The sequence below is a fragment of the Pundamilia nyererei genome, unplaced genomic scaffold (assembly GCF_000239375.1).
Source record: "Pundamilia nyererei isolate P.nyererei 1_Seehausen unplaced genomic scaffold, PunNye1.0 scaffold00004, whole genome shotgun sequence".
NCBI lineage: Eukaryota > Metazoa > Chordata > Actinopteri > Cichliformes > Cichlidae > Pundamilia > Pundamilia nyererei.
In genome coordinates, this window is record NW_005187405.1 from 1,372,516 (window position 1) to 1,390,964 (window position 18,449).

Sequence of the window (18,449 nt, forward strand, 5' to 3'; positions counted from 1 at the left end):
TCCTGGGATCCTTGTTAGTGCTCATTTAACACAGCTCCAGTCACATTAACCGAGGACAATGGCCAGTAAGAAGAAAATAGTTGTCACAGGTGAGAGCTCTTGATTGGTCAGAGGACTGGAGATAGGCACAGTGTTTCTGCAAGTCTTTTTTTTTTTTTTGCAGAGCTGTTATATCTCAGAGTTCTTTATGTCTGAGCTGCACAGTTACTATTGCACTTGAGCTGTCGTGAATACATCATGAATGGATGATGGCTCTGCTTTCAAAGTTAACGCGCTGCAGAGAGTAATGTCGCTGTCGGGGATAAAGGATTTTTGTCTCCTGGCTTTGATAATGGCAAAGAAATCACCCCGTTTCTCTTCACTGTGTCACGTGCTTTTACTGCAATTAATTTTTAACTTGAAGTAACCTTTACACTTTAAATGAAGGGTCCCTTTTTTTAACATCAGTCCTGTACCTGCTCTCCATTAAAGATAAGCACTCTGTCTCTGTTGCTTTCCTCGCCACAGATGTGGTTAATTAGTTGTTTCTTCTTTTTTTTTTTTAATTTGTTTTTTCTGCAGGGTTTGAGCCATTTGCTGAGCATACCGTGAACTCCAGCTGGGTTGCTGTACAGGTAATCAGAGATTAATGATTAAGAAAACGGTTTAATTGATCTCCAAAGTTGGGAAAGTCCTGCTTTGAAGCAAGGGATGCCTCAATAAAATGCAACAAATGAATACAAAAGAACACCATATACACTGGCCAATTACACTTAACAGGCCAGATCAGGGGTTATAATTGCTATACTCCAGCTTGACCATGACCCTGAATTGAATAAGTGTAAGAAATTAAGTGAATTTGTAATGAACATATATGGAAAAATGCTTTAGTAAATTCACAAAGGGCTTGTTATACATATTGCACAAAGCTGTGGATTAAAGGGTCTGTCACTTTGTGCTCATGTTTGTTTATTGCCTGGAAAGCTAATTGCAATTATCTTGTACATAAGCACTGGGTGTGTTCACAGGAGCTGGAGCGGTTAGGACTGGGCGAGGCAGTAGATCTGTATGTGTGTGAGATGCCCGTTGAATACCAGGCTGTTAAGCGCCTACTGCCGTCTCTGTGGAAAGAGAATCAGCCACAGGTATTCAAAGAAATGCACACTATTTTACAGATGGAGTTTTGTATGCATGTAGTGCTATGCAAAAGTCTTGAGCCACTCATTTCTTTACATTTTGTTAGGAAAACTGGAAATGAGTGTAGTGATTTAACAGAAACATGTGGAAGCACAGTATGTAAGGCAAAAACAGTGTAAAGTTTTAACGTGACAACCTTTATTCTTCAACACAGCCTGAACTCTTCTAGGCAAGTGTTCTTGTTATTTCTTCAGGAGTAGTTCTCCAGGTTTCTTGAAGGACATTCAAAGCATTTTCCTTCTTTGAATGTTGGCTGCCTTTTGTTCCAGTCTTTATCAAGATGATCGCACACAATTTCAAAAATGTTGCAGTCCTTGCTCTGCGGAGGCCAGTCAATGACTGTGGCCATACACTTTCCAGGTGGTATTGAAATTTTGATTAGACTCGAATCATAGCAGAGTGTCTACTGTTTTACAGGCTGTTGACTCTCACTGTTGAACCTCTCTCCTGGCCTTCTCCACCCTGACAATGATTTGAACCAAACATTTCAAAGACTGGTTACTTGACAACTATTTCTGATGTGGCTTCAGTAACAGTATAGGAATCATTTCGGTCCTTGTTTTTGGCTCTGCCACTTTGACCCTTTCATCTCCACTGTCCTCAAAATTTGCACAGCATTTGGAGAACTAGTGGGAATTGCCTTGTTGGTGCAACAGTGCTTTTTACGCCTGTCAGCTGTCATCATTAGCGCATATACAGAAATCAAAATAATTGTTCTTGTGACAGGCCTCTAGTAAACAAAATGCCAAAAGTTAAAATTTAAAATGTGGTGCTTTGTCAAGTTGTCTGAGTTAGTTAATCAGGAAATGGTCAGGGTTGGACTCATAAGTGAAAAAGCAGTCAATATTCAAAGAAAGTCTTGAGTAATAGTTCTCCAGAGCACTTTAAAATATGAGAAGTTTGCTTGCTGGAAGCAAAAGACTTTTGCACAGTATACAGTAAATGCCCAAATGAACCAGTGTCTCCTGTTTGATTTCCTGTGAACAGCTGGTGGTGCATGTCGGTGTTTCTGGATTAGCTACCACAGTCACTCTTGAACGGTGCGGTCATAATAAGGGCTACACGCGTCCAGACAACTGCAGCTTCTGCCCGGCCTCCCAGTGCTGCGTGGAGAACGGCCCGGATTGCATAAAATCAATCCTAGACATGGATACAATCTGTAAAAGGGTCAATGACGCTGGCATTGGCATCACTGTGTCCACTTCTGAGGATGCCGGAAGGTTAGTGATGTTTTTGAAAATGTTTCATAAATAACTCACCTGCACACTCGGGGTGTGTTCAGCCACCGTATATGGGTGGCTGCCTTTTGTAGCAAAGGAACACAATAAGATATCTTTCAAAGTAAACGGTACCATACAGTCAGCAAACATACGGTGTGTTTGCACAGCTTTTGTTTACACGTCTGTTCTGAATGCTGCAGTCGGGCCCAACAGACAGAATCCATAGCTGATAACAAGGGCCGATAAGTGTGTGTTTTATCTCATCACAAAATGAAGGCATATGTGCACATTATTCTATTTAAATGCTTAAAGCTGGTGCTACAAACTGCAGTCGGGGATACGTCCATTACTGCAGAGTTGGCACACAGACTTTGAGTGCATCTCCCATCAGTTCCTCCTCCTGACTTTTGCTACAGAGTGCAAGTTTTTCTAACATCCACCTACTTTGGCCCCTTGCAGGTACCTGTGTGACTACACTTACTACACATCTCTGCACCTGGGAAAGGGCCGTGCTGCTTTTGTCCATGTGCCTCCTCTAGCAAAACCCTACAGCGGCAAGGATCTGGGTAGGGCCCTCCAGGCTGTCATACAGGAAATGCTGAAACTGCTGGAGGGGAGTCACAGTGAGGAGGCGCAAAAAGGCACTAAGCACAGCAGTGATAATCCTTAACAAAACTTGACCATTTTTGACTGACTTACAATTTGAGGGTACGCACAACTGGCCAGGTGTAATGTTTTCATCTGAGGGAAGCTGTGCGGCTCCCAAACCTGTGACATCCAGGGCCAACTGTCGACCTGGAGCTGCAGAAAATGAGGGCTTGATATTCACATTTGTTTGTCACATCTGTGCCTCACCTGGGTGTGGTGTCTTAGAAATATTATGCCTCTAACACTCCCAATTAGGTTGGTGTCTGGAAATTGTCATTCCCCCGTGTCACTTTGCACTTCACCCACAGAACTGTGATGACTTTCAAAATGTGAACCTGGAAAAATGTGTTCATCTCAGGGAATATATTGCAAATGCAATCAGTAATGTGATTAACTTAATTTGTCTGTCCTGTGTGTGTGTGTGTGTGTGTGTGTGTGTGTGGTAGGATTGCAAAGGAAAACGAATGGAACACTGTATAATTAAAAAAAAAAAAAAAAAAAAGCTTCATACAGACTTGGTCTTGTCCTTGTTGATCTGAAATCTTTGGTCAGATTATTTATGAACTTCTCACTTGCAAACTGTCAGTCATTAAATTCACCATTTCCCTTTAGGCCGTTCCTCAACAGCTGTTCATCAGTCTCTGTACAGCCACTTGAAAATGCAAAAAGTTTTAGGCCTGCAGTTTATCTCGAGACAGTGAAGTGTACTCGGTGAAACAATTAACTACTTTGTCACACGTCCTGTCACACTGAATTCTTTCATAACTGACGTACTCTCGGATTCCTGTGATGCTCAGCTGAGTTACGGTAATGCTGGGCGTGATTAAACAGACCTGCTGAACCTGTTCTGACCTGATGGATTGGGGGAAGGTGGAGAAAGCTCATGATTACAAACAACCTGCTCCTATAGTTCTAATGCACTCCTCTCCCCCCCCCCCCCTTAACACTTGTTACTGATGTAAAATCGGTGTCAAACATGAGGCGCGAGGGCCAGAATCAGCCTGGCAGAAGGCTCCAATACAGTCTGCTGGGCATTTTGCAGCTTGTCCTACTGAAGAAGACATCCCTTACAACTGTTCATTTCACACAAAAGTAATAATTAAATGACAGGATTTCCTTTTTTTTTTTTTTTTTTTTTTTTCCCCCCTCACCATCTACAGCAGAAAGTTCTTTTACAATGTGTCCATAATAAAAATCAATAAATGGGACTTTTTTTGATAATTAAAACTTTTCTGCTTTATATTTACAGGACAGTGTGGGAAATAAGCAACCATAATTTTTGTAATTTCGCACATTTACAATTAAAGCCCAAAGAGTCATGCTGACTAATTTATTTTGTTAAACAGAGCTGCATTTCTTTATCATGTTGTAAAACTGAGACACTGTTAAAATTGCACTCCTTTTCCTTATATTGAGATAACACTGGGATTAAATGTATGGTTAAACGTATTTACAGTTTTCACAGTTGGCACTATTAGGACCAAAGTGGGCTGCATGTGGGCCCCAATGTAAAATGAGTTTGACTTCCCTGATGGAAAATTGTTAAAATACCATACCAGAAGAAAGTGCAAGGATTTATGTGAACCTCATAAATGCTATAACCTGGTTGGACCTCATAGCAATTAGTAACTGATAAAGTACAACAGTGTGTATTAAAACCCTATATTTTAACCTCCAAGGACCTGGCGTCCACATATGTGGACATCACATTTTGGGTTATTTAGACCAAAATACTCAATTTTGCTCTACAAGGGCCTGATATCCACTTACGAGGACATTATACTGCTACTGTTCTATCAAACTTTTAAACAAATATCCTCATATGTGGCTCTTATTTTTCATAAAAACAAAAATAAGGTAAAAAAAAATCTGGTAATTCTTTGTTTTTACATTCATTGGGACCCAATATGTCCAAATATCAAAGAGAAATTAAAAATGCATGCCGTGGAAGAGTTCGGGTCTTAGGAGGTTAATTTAATGTAGTAAAAAAAATAGATCTGATGTTGCAAATGACAAGTTTTTATTGTTGCTTGAAAAATGCCCACCTGGTGGAGGAACTACAAACTGTTATTTGGTTAAATGAAATGGTTCAAACTATTCAAGAATCATCCTTCCTGATGTAAAACGGCAAACATTATACCTACCTCAGCATTTTGCCTGCTTCCTTTTTTTTTTTTTTTTTTAAAGAATGGCCGTTTGACAACTGAGACCATCTCTGATGAGGCTTCAGTGAACAGCAGATGGATAAACTAAAAGGTCAGATACACCTCCCAGATCCTGTGTAAGTTCCTCACTGAATCACTTCAGAAATGTCACAGGTACAACGAAATAAAAAAAAATCCTGTTTCTTCCTGTTTCTTAAGGACGTGACTTTCAGATCATGTTCATTTGCTGTAGCTACTGTTTTAGGCCACCTCTTCTTTTTACTCCACAAGCTCAGTTTTCCCAGTTTTTTTTTTTAAGGAAACACTGCACCCCAGGCAGAAACTGTGCCAAGTTTTTAGCTTATGGCTCTCTGGGAATCTCCTTGATGCAAGAGGATGTTATGCCCGTCAAACTATGCTGTTGACATTTTTATAGATTAAACTACAGGAATGGGAACAAATTATGTGTTTTTGCAACAGGCTGCTATTGACAAAGTCTAAAGACACAATTTAAAACTGGTTCTTTACCAAGTTGCCTGTTATGTACAGACATAACACTGGTCCATCCTTAGATTAGAATCATTCTTTTGTTTGAATGGTTAATAGATTAGTGTAGCGTAAAACAGAAAAAAACGTCCTGTGAAAATGGTCAGGTACAAAGATGCAACTGAAAATGAGTGAAAAAGCAGCCAATGTCCAAAGGAAAACTTTCAAAGACCTTCAAAAATCTGGAGAACCGTTACCCTAGAGCACTTTAAACATTACAAGAAACTCTGGTTCATTCAAAGCAGAACATAAAGCAATGAGGAATGGCTCAAGACTTTTGCACAGCACTGTACTACACCAGTACTGTTACAACCTCTCATCCTGTTTAAAACAATGCAATATTTTATGATGGCCGTGATGAAGGCCACAAGCCCAAACACACATTAAAACGATAACATTTCTCTGTAAGAGCTGCTGCAGCTTTAACCTCTTGCAAACATCAGTTTCACACACAAATGAAACGATGCAGTGCAGCAAAGCTGAAGAGGACATTAAACAGATATTAAGCATTATGTTTGCTCCCATAACGACAGCCTCACAAACAAACAATCTAATCAAAACTTGGCCATCGGAATAAACTTAAATATTCCTGGAAATGGGAGATGCACACCCAGAGTGATACAATACCACACACAGTGTCCAGTTTTCATTCTGACCAAATGACTTACCCAGCTGTTCTGACAGCTGCCGGCCCCTCTCTGCAGCCACCACTTGCTCGTCCATATCACACTTGTTCCCTATCAACAAGTGTGATTTGTTTTTTAGATATTAAAGCATTTGAGAGTAGGCTCACCTTGAGCACATGTGACAGACGTGGAAAGGTCTGGAGAAGCTGTGGAGAACATTTTGCTGCCCGTATCATCGTTCAGTACAACCAGTTTAGTGGTGGGTCCTGGGTGCTCAACAATAACCCCGCCTCATGTAGTGAGAGTATGCAGGCAGTTCCTGGAAGATAAAGGAATTGATACCACTGACTGATCTGACATAAATCCAATAGAACATCTCTGGGACATTATGTTTCAGTTCATTCAACGCTACCAGATTGCAGTGATGCCCTGGTTCAGATCTGGAAGGAGATCCTCTCTCTAAAAACATGGGATTTGTCAGGCATGCATACAAAGACGTGAGGGTTATACAACCTACTGAGTACCATTCTGAGTTTCTGCAGTGAAAATCTGGGCAAAATGCACTATCCTGCTGCATTATCAGTGGGTCTTAAACACAAATGCTTCGCTGTTTTTACATTTTACACAGCATCCCAACTTCTTTGGAAAGAAACTTTAGTATGATCATAGTACTACTTAAAACAAACCAAGCCTACAAAAGATTGAATCGTGTCTTTGCATGTTTTTGTAATAATCATTAGTAAAGTGTCCACTGTATTTTATTGTGTAAATCTATTGTTTTGTACATGGTTTTGTATGGCATTTTCCCCCATGAGTGTGAACAGTTCTCTGTCTCTCTGTGTTAGCCCTGCAATAGACTGCAATAGACATTTAATTTTAACGGTTAAATGTAGTGTAAGACAGTTTATGGAGTCATAAAGTTTGACAGTGCATAATAATAAACTTTTTTCAAAGAGTATATATATCTATACATTTATATCTATAGATATGTAGATATTTGAGCAATCAGTTGACACCTGTCCCTATTCTATCGGCACCTGTCTTCTTGTCTCCTTGCCTTCTCTCGCTTCCTACAGGTGACTTCCTATAGGAGACAAGTGGTACTGAGGGATGAGAGGAAAGGAGCGGGGGTGGAGAAGACGAACGGAACGCCGCCGCGATCAAGGCTCCCCCTGTCTTTCTCTCTTGCCACCACTGTTTGTCATTTTCTTATTATTAGCTTGTGTCCGTTGTTCGGTTTGATCTGAAGCATCAACAGTTGTGGAATATTGTAGCAACAGCCAAAATACCGCTGACAAAAGGGTGAAAAACATGAGTGTCGAGGCGTACGGGCCGAGCTCGCAGACTCTAACGTTCCTGGACACCGAGGAAGCCGAGCTGCTGGGAGCGGACACTCAGGGCTCCGAGTACGACTTCACCGATTTTACCCTGCCGAGCCAGACCCAGACTCAAGGCCAAACCCAGAGTCAGCTAGACGGCCAGGTTCGTGTGGTTATTCACGCCGTTTCTGTGCATGAATGAAGGTCCTGCTGTGTTGACAAAACGTGAATCAGCTAACGATGGCTAACAACATCGTTAGCATCTGACGCCTTGCCTCCGTTACCATGCTTTTATTCCGCTAATGGCTAGCACGGCAACTAGCCAGCTTAGCTCACGGCTAACATAGCTAGCATGCCGATATAACTAGCATGTAAAGCCACTTGACTTTATTGCTATATGAACTAAGACTGAATTTTCTGCGTGGTAAACCAGCAAAAATGCCCATACATATATGTACCGGCAGTTATTTATTTCTCTTACTTATAGTTATATGCACTGAATACATTGTCACTGAAAAATAACAATCACTGGTCAGTAGAGGCAATTATTCTAATACTGTCAACAGTCCGTTTAATGATGGGACAGTATGACTGCTGCTGTGGAAAAATTACATTACATAAGACTTCATCGGTCTGGTTGACTGCCCAGTTTGGCGCCCATCTTTTCCAGTATCAGTTGACGATGTGTGATCCTGTGGCATATAATGCATAATGTCGACAATAAGTTTCGTTTCATGACTCTTAAATTCGTTTGTCTCCTCAGGTCAATGGCCCTGATGGTGTGTTACAGAATGGAGACGACCCTGTTGTGAAGGCCAGCCAATTACTGGCAGAGTTGAACTTTGAGGAGGATGAGGAGGACACTTACTATACCAAGGACCTTCCTGTGCATGCTTGCAGGTAAAGGACCAGACTAATGTTTCTGAATTGCCTGTCATCATGTGCTTGTGTCATTTTATTTTGTTGTTTTATGGTCTCTGTTTGCAGTTTGGATTTATTGTGCATGCATTGTTGCTTTACACAGCTGTAAAAGGCTACTGCCAGTTGATTTTTGGTTTTAATATGTGGGTTTGCCACACCAGAGGTCTTGTAAGAGTAGAAGTTGGGGAAGTGCAATTTCCCTGTTTTCTGGTTCTTTTTTCTGTGTGGTCTTTTATATAAAAATGCTTTGCATTTCTTGTTCAATTTTGACTCTCCTTCAGTTATTGTGGGATTCACGATCCAGCCTGTGTGGTCTACTGCAACACCAGCAAGAAGTGGTTTTGCAACGGCCGTGGAAACACTTCTGGCAGGTAAGATGCACTCACTTACCAGCCTCTTTTTGCTCCGTCCTATGTTAGGTCTTAACTAAATAACACTTGAGGGGATAATTTTACAGGTGCGCTATCCTTTAGTTAGACAAGTACAGTGACTGTAATAATGAGTTTCTGTTTTGTTGTGAAACAGCTATTAAAAATGGATGACTATAGTTTCATTGTTGACTTAAGGCAGAAGTCAAAGAAGATTGTTTGACTGTGAAAGGCCACTTAGGCTAATGTTTAATTTTGAAATCCAAAGTAAAGAACTGTTTAACCTAGTACTGTATTATTTCCTGAACTGTTACAGTTAAAACCAGACTATTGTGGATCACCTCTGTCATACAAAGCATTCCCTATTCATTCAGCTCTTCTAGTAAACACACACAGTGTATTTGCTTTGACATTATAGACAAATCAGGTTTCATAATTCTGTCACTGCACAGTGGGGTTTTTGAGACGACAATTGCATGGTTAGAACATGTTGAGCTGAGACTTGGAAAGTAAGAATTATTAGTGTACTGAATGCACAGTCTTGCTTTTTTTTCCCAGCTAGTGCCTTAATTGCTATTCTACTCACTTGTAGCCACATTGTTAACCACCTGGTGAGGGCAAAGTCCAAGGAGGTGACCCTGCATAAAGATGGCCCCCTGGGGGAAACGGTTTTGGAGTGCTACAACTGTGGCTGTCGCAACGTCTTCTTGCTTGGCTTCATTCCTGCCAAGGCTGACTCAGTTGTGGTGTTACTGTGCAGGTAAGGGCAAAACCTGAGTAGCTGACTGTTCACCCATAGGGGTCATTTAAACAAATTATGTTTGACTTTTTTGTTTTGATTTTAACACAGGCAGCCATGTGCTAGCCAGAGTAGCCTGAAAGACATCAACTGGGACAGCTCACAGTGGCAGCCTTTAATCCAGGACCGCTGCTTTCTTTCCTGGTTGGTCAAAATTCCCTCAGAACAGGAGCAGCTCCGGGCACGCCAGATCACTGCTCAGCAGATCAACAAGCTGGAGGAGCTGTGGAAGGTACTGTCACACCACCTTCACTATGTAAATATTCCACAGCACGAATTTGAGTGCGGATCAGACTTATCTATATAGTTACACTTAACCAGATGAATTTATACAGCTGTCTGTTATGCAAATAATGTAACGGAAATGTCTGCACTGTCTGCTTCATGTGCGTGCTAGAACATTAATCTTTTTCCTCCAGATGTTTTTGACTTGTTATATTTGCAAATACCGTATATAACTGTACTAAATACTGCCTTTGGTTCTATTCATGTGTTCAAATAGACTAACATTAAGGTAGTGAGCCAGCAGACCTAATGCAGGAACCTAAAACTGAAGCAGTAAAATAGTAATGATCTATCATAAGATTTATGGATTCCACTGTGCTTACATACCAAATTATCTGAATGTTTCTTAGTTTGAATCTACTATTTTTCACCACAAAGGAACCTGCCCATCTCTAAATATTTTTTTGCTTTTCTATCCACATTTTTAATCTTATCATGCACGATCTGACGTGTGGGTGGGTGAGTTTGTTTTTTCTCTTTCTTTTTTTAATTTTTTTTAATTTTTTATTCCTTGGTAGGAAAATCCCACAGCAACCTTGGAGGACCTGGAAAAGCCTGGAGTAGATGAGGAGCCCCAACATGTCCTGCTTCGCTATGAGGATGCCTACCAGTACCAAAACATTTTTGGTCCTCTTGTGAAGCTGGAAGCTGACTATGATAAGAAACTCAAAGAGTCACAGGTAACAAACAACTTGATAACAGTTTGTATGATTTCTTGTCACAGTACTTTAGCTATTTGTTTTGTTTGTAAGTGAATTCTTTTTTTTACTGTATGACTTAAAAGCTTAGATCTATAGCCAGGGATTTTCTGCATTTACTTCTTGAGGATTTTGTAACCAAAACGTACTCATAGTTTTTATTGTGTATGATAATTTTGAAAAATGGATGAGCGTCATTGCTGTTTCTGTTGTTTACATTTATTATTTTTATAATATAATTTAGATATTTATATATTAATTATAATTTTGTTATTAATTTATTTCTCAACAGACACAAGACAACATCACAGTAAGATGGGACTTGGGCCTGAATAAGAAGAGGATTGCTTATTTCACCCTTCCCAAGACAGACTCAGGTATGTAGCAGTAGTTTCACTGTGAAGTTTACAGCCATCACTTCATACTATGTTGCTTTGTGATTTGTGTGTGCACTCTTTAAACTTATTCGGTTGTATGATTTTATAATCCTTTGCACTCATTTTGAAATTTTTTTTTTCTTAATGTGCATTTAAAAAAATATTTTGTCTCATCACCCGTTGTTTAGATATGCGGCTGATGCAGGGAGATGAAATTTGCCTGAGATACAAAGGAGACCTGGCCCCTCCTTGGAAAGGCATTGGACATGTCATCAAAGTCCCTGACAGTATCCTTATGACTTTGAATAGGCATACCATCCCCAAGCTACACACTACAGTTTAACCATATAATCTGTTTATACACATTTAAAACTACAGGCAAGGTGATGTATGGATCTTTAGCAACACCTAGTGGCGGCTGTGTGAAACTACAACCATATAAACAAACTTGTCTTCCTTCATGCTCCAGTGTATTTTGGAAACAATTTCTATATTTAGATCTTGTTTATACAGGATAATTTCTAATTTACACTACACCACAAGTACAATCCAAGGCTGTGGATCATTGCATTTTTAGTGACTCTCCTCCACAGTTTGAACATTTAGTGTTAATGAAACTAACACGAAGTAGAGACTGAATCACTTTAGGTGTTTTAACCAGAAATGCAAAGCAGTGTTTGCATGACTTGCATTCAAAAATAAATTGCAGAAAGGCAAAAGTTATGTAAAACTTTCATGCAGACCTTTTTATTCACTTCTTCCAAACCCAAAACATTCTACATGCACTGTTGTGCAGCTGGGTTTGCATTTCATTAAAGGACAGAGTAGCTGCTGCTTACAATTTTACATGCAGAAGAAGACTGTGATTGTCCCTCAGTACTTGTGAGAGACCGCTCATAAATTATTGGAATTTTGGAGTTTGGGATGGATGCACTTTTAAAATAGGAAGTTATCTAAAATGTATCATTAGGAATATCTGTGAGTCCAGTTGGGGAATAATCTGGGTAAGACATACAGTGCCAGAAATGAAATGTTTTTGTTACTCCAGTACATATTGAAGCGTTAGCTGTTTCCTTGACCTTCTGTCTCAGATTATGGTGATGAAATAGCCATCGAGTTAAGGAGCAGTGCCGGGGCTCCAGTGGAGATCCCTCACATCTTTCAGGTGGACTTTGTGTGGAAGTCCACTTCCTTTGATAGGTATTTCAAATCTGTGCACTCTTGTATTTGATGTGATTAGTGCAATAAAGACCTGAAGCCTAAAGTTCTGTATCAGTTACAATAACAGTGTTTTGTTAAAAAAATATGTTTTTCTTTTCAGGATGCAGAGTGCTCTGAAGACATTTGCTGTGGATGAGACTTCAGTGTCTGGTTACATCTACCACAAACTGCTGGGACATGAGGTAGAGGATGTGGTCATCAAGTGCCAGCTGCCCAAACGCTTCACTGCTCAAGGCCTCCCTGACCTTAACCACTCCCAGGTGAGTTGGAGAAGAAGGCGTGTTACATGACTGAAATCAGTTTTGCTTGCTACCTGGCCTCTTGGACTTTGTCCTGTCAGAGATCACATGGATTTTTTTGTTTTGTGATGCAGGTGTACGCTGTGAAAACAGTGCTGCAGCGCCCCCTCAGTCTGATCCAGGGCCCACCTGGCACAGGAAAGACGGTCACCTCTGCCACCATTGTGTACCACCTCGCCAGACAAGGAAATGGGTACGAAACTTGACTCTAGTCTTTTTTGTAATGCCACCTTTCTGCTTTATTCTTTATTTACTCTACATTTAACTTAATGTTGTTTTTTTTACAATATTCCTTGAAGTCTTTATGACCTTAGTCCTGGCTGAAATAAATAATTAGAAAAAAAGACCATTAATACGGTTTAAAATTGTCTTCCCAGGCCTGTGCTGGTTTGTGCTCCCAGTAATATTGCAGTTGATCAGCTCACTGAGAAGATTCACCAAACAGGGCTCAAGGTGGTGAGACTCTGTGCCAAGAGCAGAGAGGCCATAGACTCACCAGTGTCATTCCTGGCTCTGCACAACCAGACCCGTAATATGGACAGGTAACACACATCTGTCTATCTTTTTTGTGCATTTGTGATTAGCCTGTTTTGTCTTCTTTTTAAAGAGTTGGACTAGCTGTTGGTCTGTATTGATTCAATAAAACTACCATACATGCTTTAGTTTTACACAGGCAGTCTAAAACTGTTTAGGGGAACCACAACTAAGATTATGATGTTGTATTATAACAGTTTGTGTCAGAGCAGCACACAATCTTTGCACACAAACACATCACTGATCTCACACTCTGATAAATGTGTTCATGCCTGCAGTATGCCAGAGCTTCAGAAACTCCAACAGCTGAAGGATGAGACTGGAGAGCTGTCCTCCTCAGATGAGAAGCGCTACAGAGCTCTGAGGCGCACTGCTGAGAGAGAGTTGCTTATGGTGTGTCATTTGGACTTGCTGAACTCTAAATATGTCCTGTTTATGACAGTGCTAGGCACAGTAATGTGTATTCATCCATATTTTTTTTGTCATAGTTTGTATGATGAGACTTTCCATTAACTTTTTACTAAAATATTATTTATTGTTGTGATGGTTTATTAAGGAAAAAAAACAAGTGATACTTCATCATAATGAAACTCAACTTTCTCTCTTTTCTCTTTGCCAGAATGCTGACGTGATCTGCTGTACATGCGTTGGGGCAGGAGATCCTCGTCTGGCCAAGATGCAGTTCAGATCTATCCTGATCGATGAGAGCACCCAGGCCACCGAGCCAGAGTGCATGGTGCCTGTAGTCCTTGGAGCCAAACAGGTTGAAGCTCCATAAGTGAAAATAACACTTGATGAGTAATCTGAAGTATTAGTGATCAGCTTAAACTGCTGCAATTTGTAACGATGCGTTTATTTTCTTCATAGTTGATTCTTGTGGGTGATCACTGCCAGCTGGGACCTGTGGTGATGTGTAAGAAGGCAGCTAAAGCAGGTCTGTCCCAGTCTCTGTTCGAGCGTCTTGTAGTTTTGGGGATCCGACCAATCCGTCTGCAGGTCCAGTACCGCATGCACCCGGCCCTCAGTGCCTTCCCCTCCAACATCTTTTATGAGGGTTCTCTGCAGAACGGAGTCACTGCTGGTGAGATGGAAAGAAAGACATACAACCTTACATTTCCTCATTTCTTACCAGTACAGACACTTAAAAGTAAATAAAGATCTTTACCATCTGTATATGCTGCTTTATGTGACACTTTGTGTTGGATATTTCTTTAAAACCCACTCTAGGCTGTAAAACATTTGCATTTGTTTTTTATGCTCTTCTAAAATGTAGTCATCTGGCAGCTGACTCATAGATGTAACACAGCCTGTCGCTAATCATATCCAGCTTATTAATGTGATTATTAAGTGTACCAGACTGCACACCATAATCTGTTTGTTCTTTCTGCAGCGGACCGTGTGAAAAAAGGCTTCGACTTCCAGTGGCCCCAACCAGACAAGCCGATGTTCTTCTATGTCACCCAAGGCCAAGAGGAAATTGCTAGCTCTGGAACATCTTATTTGAACAGGTGCCAACTTTCTTGGACTCTGTTGCCTGTGTCTGCCTTTTAGTGCCTAAATGATGCCTGAAAATAGCCAATATTTGACAGACATAAATTTTCTGAATCACTTCGAACAATCCTGATATAAAGTAGATGACTTAGGTGTTCAGAAACACTGTATGCTTGAAGTGATGTCTCATCTGTTTATAGTCAAGGTTAATAGATTCCTGTGTTACTTCAGATTTTCTATATTCAAAAGAAAAATCATTCTACTCACTCTACTTGTTCATGCAGGACTGAGGCAGCCAATGTGGAGAAAATAACAACGAGGTTGCTGAAGGCTGGAGCAAAACCTGATCAGATTGGTATCATCACTCCCTATGAGGGTCAGAGGTCCTATCTAGTCCAGTACATGCAGTTCAGTGGCTCCCTCCACACCAAACTCTACCAGGTAGACTGAGAAATGTTTCATTCAAACTTCAAATGAATGTTAAATTGATTCAGTCTAAACTAATGAAATACCAGCATCCTTAAAGGAGAGGCCAAACACTTGTTGTAGCACCTACGCAGGACACAGGACCAAAGAATTTCAGGCACTTGTGTTTAGTGTTGGAATAAAATATAAAACGCCTCACCCAAGAATGTCTTCATACTTTGTGCAGGAGGTGGAAATAGCCAGTGTTGATGCTTTCCAAGGGAGAGAGAAAGACTTCATCATCCTCTCCTGCGTGAGGGCCAACGAGCACCAGGGCATCGGCTTCCTCAATGATCCCAGACGTCTTAACGTGGCACTCACCAGGGCCAGGTAATGCAAGAAACCTCACCAGCTTTTTGAAACCATCACTGTGAGGACAACGTACCCTAATTTGTTACTGTCTTTTGCTCTGTCACAGATATGGCGTGATCATTGTGGGAAACCCCAAAGCCCTGTCCAAGCAGCCTCTGTGGAACCACCTGCTCAATTACTACAAGGAGCAGAAGGTCCTGGTTGAAGGCCCACTCAACAACCTGAGGGAGAGCCTCATGCAATTCAGCAAGCCCCGCAAGCTGGTGAACACAATCAACCCTGTGAGTTTAGTGTGTGTGTGTGTGTGTGTGTGTGTGCTAGTTACACACACACAGTGCTTTTGATGCTAAAGTAAAGTTTTTTGTTTGTTTGTTGTTTTTCGATTATGAATATTTGTTGCTTTTGTACTGAGGACTAAAAATAAACCAGTATAATACATCACTGCAAAGACGCAAAGATGAGCTTTCTTATTGTTTTCTTTTTTAGGGTGGCCGATTCATGAGCACAGCTATGTATGATGCCAGGGAGGCCCTCATTCCTGGGTCTGTTTACGATCGTAGCAGCAACGGTGAGATGTCTTTCTTACCCCATACACACCTTTTTCCCCCAACTGAAAAAGTATAATTAACCAAGTGCATTTAACATGCGTACTACTGCAGGGCGTTCGTCCAACATGTATTTCCAGACGCATGACCAGATCGGTATGATTGGCACAGGTGCCAATCCCATGTCCTCCATGAACATCCCGATCCCCTTCAACCTTGTGATGCCTCCGATTCCTCCACCAGGATACTTGGGACAGGTGAATGGACCTACAGCAGGTGAGAAAGTCATAAATTTGTCATGCTACCTCCAGTTTCCCCTTAAGGCAGCTAGGAATTGTTTAATGGAATTTTGTTACCCGACTTGATCTACGAACAGGTCGCGGTGGCGGTCTAAAGGGCAAATCGGGCAGCGGAGGAGGTGGGGGAACTCGAGGTGGCCGTCAAAGAAACCGTGGAAACCACAGCGGTGGAACAGACCGCGGACAGCATGGAGGTCAAATGACTACAAGCCAGACTAGCCAGGACCAGGGCTCCCAGCCGTTCTCCCAGGGCCCTCTGACGCAGGGCTACATTAACATGAGCCAGCCGTCACAGATGAGCCAGCCTGGGCTCTCCCAGCCTGAACTCTCCCAGGTTGGTTTGTTTATCTGAAAAACTGTTTCTGACCTAGTCCAACATTTGCCCAGATTTTCTCTTAAAAACATGTCCAAGATTTCTCTACTGCATGGAAGGAAATGAAGGAATAACTGTTGACTGATCTCTTTTTGTTTGTCCCGTTATAGGACAGTTACCTTGGAGATGAGTTCAAGTCTCAGATTGATGTGGCTTTGTCCCAGGATTCCACGTACCAGGGGGAGCGGGCCTACCATGGTGGTGTGACTGGACTGTCCCAGTACTAGACTGTAAGATATTCCACTGTGGGCTAAGATGACTCACTAAAATGAAAGGAGTAGTTCAACTTTTTTGATTAAATTATGCTATCATGAGCTTTTAACACATAGGTTAGAACTAACTTTAACTTTGAACACACGTGCCAGAGCTCGATGTGCTGTTGTGTGGGTTTTGTTGCCCTTGCACATCAGGAAAGCCGTTTTTATCTTTATGTTAAGCTGAACTTACTAACGGGTTTCTCCAACTTTTTATTTAACATTTAAGAGACTTGGATTAATTTCAGAGTGATACAATGTGTATGTTGCAGTGCACTGAAAAGCTAAATGAATATTCTCTGAAACAAGTGTGTTTGTCTTGCAGGTTGCAGGAAAGGAGCTAGGCCTGTGTGAAGCTTAGTTCATTGGTATTTTAATCTGGGTAATAACAAAAAAGAACAAACATGGATACCCGTTTTCCACTGCTACAACCGAAGCACCACTGTGTGAAAGTAACAGGAGAGAGACCGTGAGAAACCAACCAATCACAAGAGTGAGAGTAAAAATGGGAGTAGAGCTGGACAGGACGAGAGCAAGACGGAAAGAGTGGGAGACTGGTAGAGGAGAGAAGGCACTGCTGCTCACACGCGAAGACATAGCAAAGGAGAAAGCTGTTGTCCTCGGAGCGGCGCAGTTGGGAGAGGTGAGACCTTCAACAGGTCGAGGAGGGCGAAAAGATCTGAGGCATTCTGGAGAGGGGAAAGGGGCCGACTGCGTCATCTTGTCCCTCGCGTGCCCCCGAACCCTCGGATCTCAATGCGGTGTGGTTGGGATTCTTGCTCCAAAAGCTGAGAAAGAAGGAGAAGAGGTGTCTCACACAAGTCCTCCAAGCTAACAACAGGACGTCCACTGTGACTTGGAGTGAGAGAGAAAAATAAATGGAGACGCAGCTCTTGAAGCAGTTGACATGGCAACTTTTTTAAACTCAAAGCTTGAATCAAGGTTCTGCATTTGATCACATTTCTAAGCAACCGGGAGAAACGTTTGGCATCTCAACAGAACTCAGAAATGCTTGTGGTGCTGTGCCTCAGAGGTTTAAAAGAAATTTGAGGACTAACCAGTTATGGGTCATTTGCTTTGCTTTCTCAGCTTTGAGTTGGAAAGTTTTCTAAATAAAGGCTGTTTTCATTGAGGGTTTTCAGTGACGCAAGCTAGTGTAGTTGGCCATCTTTCAAGGCGGGTCTTTCCCTAGGTGGTCTGCAAAGAACAAAGTGGTGGAAGAAGCTCTTAAATGTGTAAACGTAAAAAAGAAAAACATTTTTGTCTCCAAATCTGAGCTCCAAAGACCTGCGGATCGTGAGATAATTTTGTTTTTTGTTTTTGTTTTGTTTTGTTGTTCTTCTTTGTGTCTTTTTAATAGTGCAAAAGGACGAGTGAGGGCACTGTAACCAGCTTGTAACTGAATAAAGCGGTTATTCTTTTCTGCTGACCCCTCCCCCAAAGCTGCTAAAGCTAGCAGATAGCAGTCGCCAAGCACATATAGCTGAAAGCGCCTGATAAGCCGAATCAAGAGGGCAGAACTTCCCAAA

General features: G+C 41.4%; 2 protein-coding genes across 3 annotated transcripts; both read left to right on the forward strand.

Annotated features, from left to right (window-relative positions):
* The first annotated feature begins 7 nt into the window (after nt 1–7).
* LOC102194367 (pyroglutamyl-peptidase 1-like) lies at nt 8–15,760 on the forward strand. 2 transcript variants are annotated; one of them, XR_311412.2, is made up of 6 exons: nt 8–89; nt 562–614; nt 1,008–1,124; nt 2,164–2,396; nt 2,856–3,486; nt 15,741–15,760. XR_311412.2 is itself a non-coding variant. In XM_005721070.1 (5 exons), exons 1-5 carry the CDS (start codon nt 59–61, stop codon nt 3,064–3,066), a joined length of 645 nt encoding a protein of 214 aa, XP_005721127.1. In that variant the 5' UTR covers nt 8–58; the 3' UTR covers nt 3,067–3,656. The 2 variants fall into 2 exon arrangements, 1 of the variants encoding a protein (XP_005721127.1); XM_005721070.1 differs by lacking the exon at nt 15,741–15,760 and having other exon boundaries at nt 2,856–3,656.
* LOC102194081 (regulator of nonsense transcripts 1-like) lies at nt 7,467–17,818 on the forward strand. Its single transcript, XM_005721069.2, has 24 exons — nt 7,467–7,842; nt 8,443–8,579; nt 8,882–8,971; nt 9,561–9,728; nt 9,819–9,999; nt 10,571–10,732; nt 11,043–11,127; nt 11,316–11,414; nt 12,219–12,327; nt 12,449–12,608; nt 12,722–12,840; nt 13,025–13,189; nt 13,460–13,574; nt 13,801–13,944; nt 14,049–14,262; nt 14,572–14,689; nt 14,957–15,113; nt 15,325–15,467; nt 15,556–15,730; nt 15,936–16,017; nt 16,109–16,270; nt 16,371–16,627; nt 16,777–16,896; nt 17,246–17,818. The coding sequence occupies exons 1-23, from the start codon at nt 7,672–7,674 to the stop codon at nt 16,891–16,893; spliced, it is 3,330 nt and encodes a 1,109-aa protein (XP_005721126.1). The 5' UTR covers nt 7,467–7,671; the 3' UTR covers nt 16,894–16,896; nt 17,246–17,818.
* The last annotated feature ends 631 nt before the right edge of the window (nt 17,819–18,449 follow it).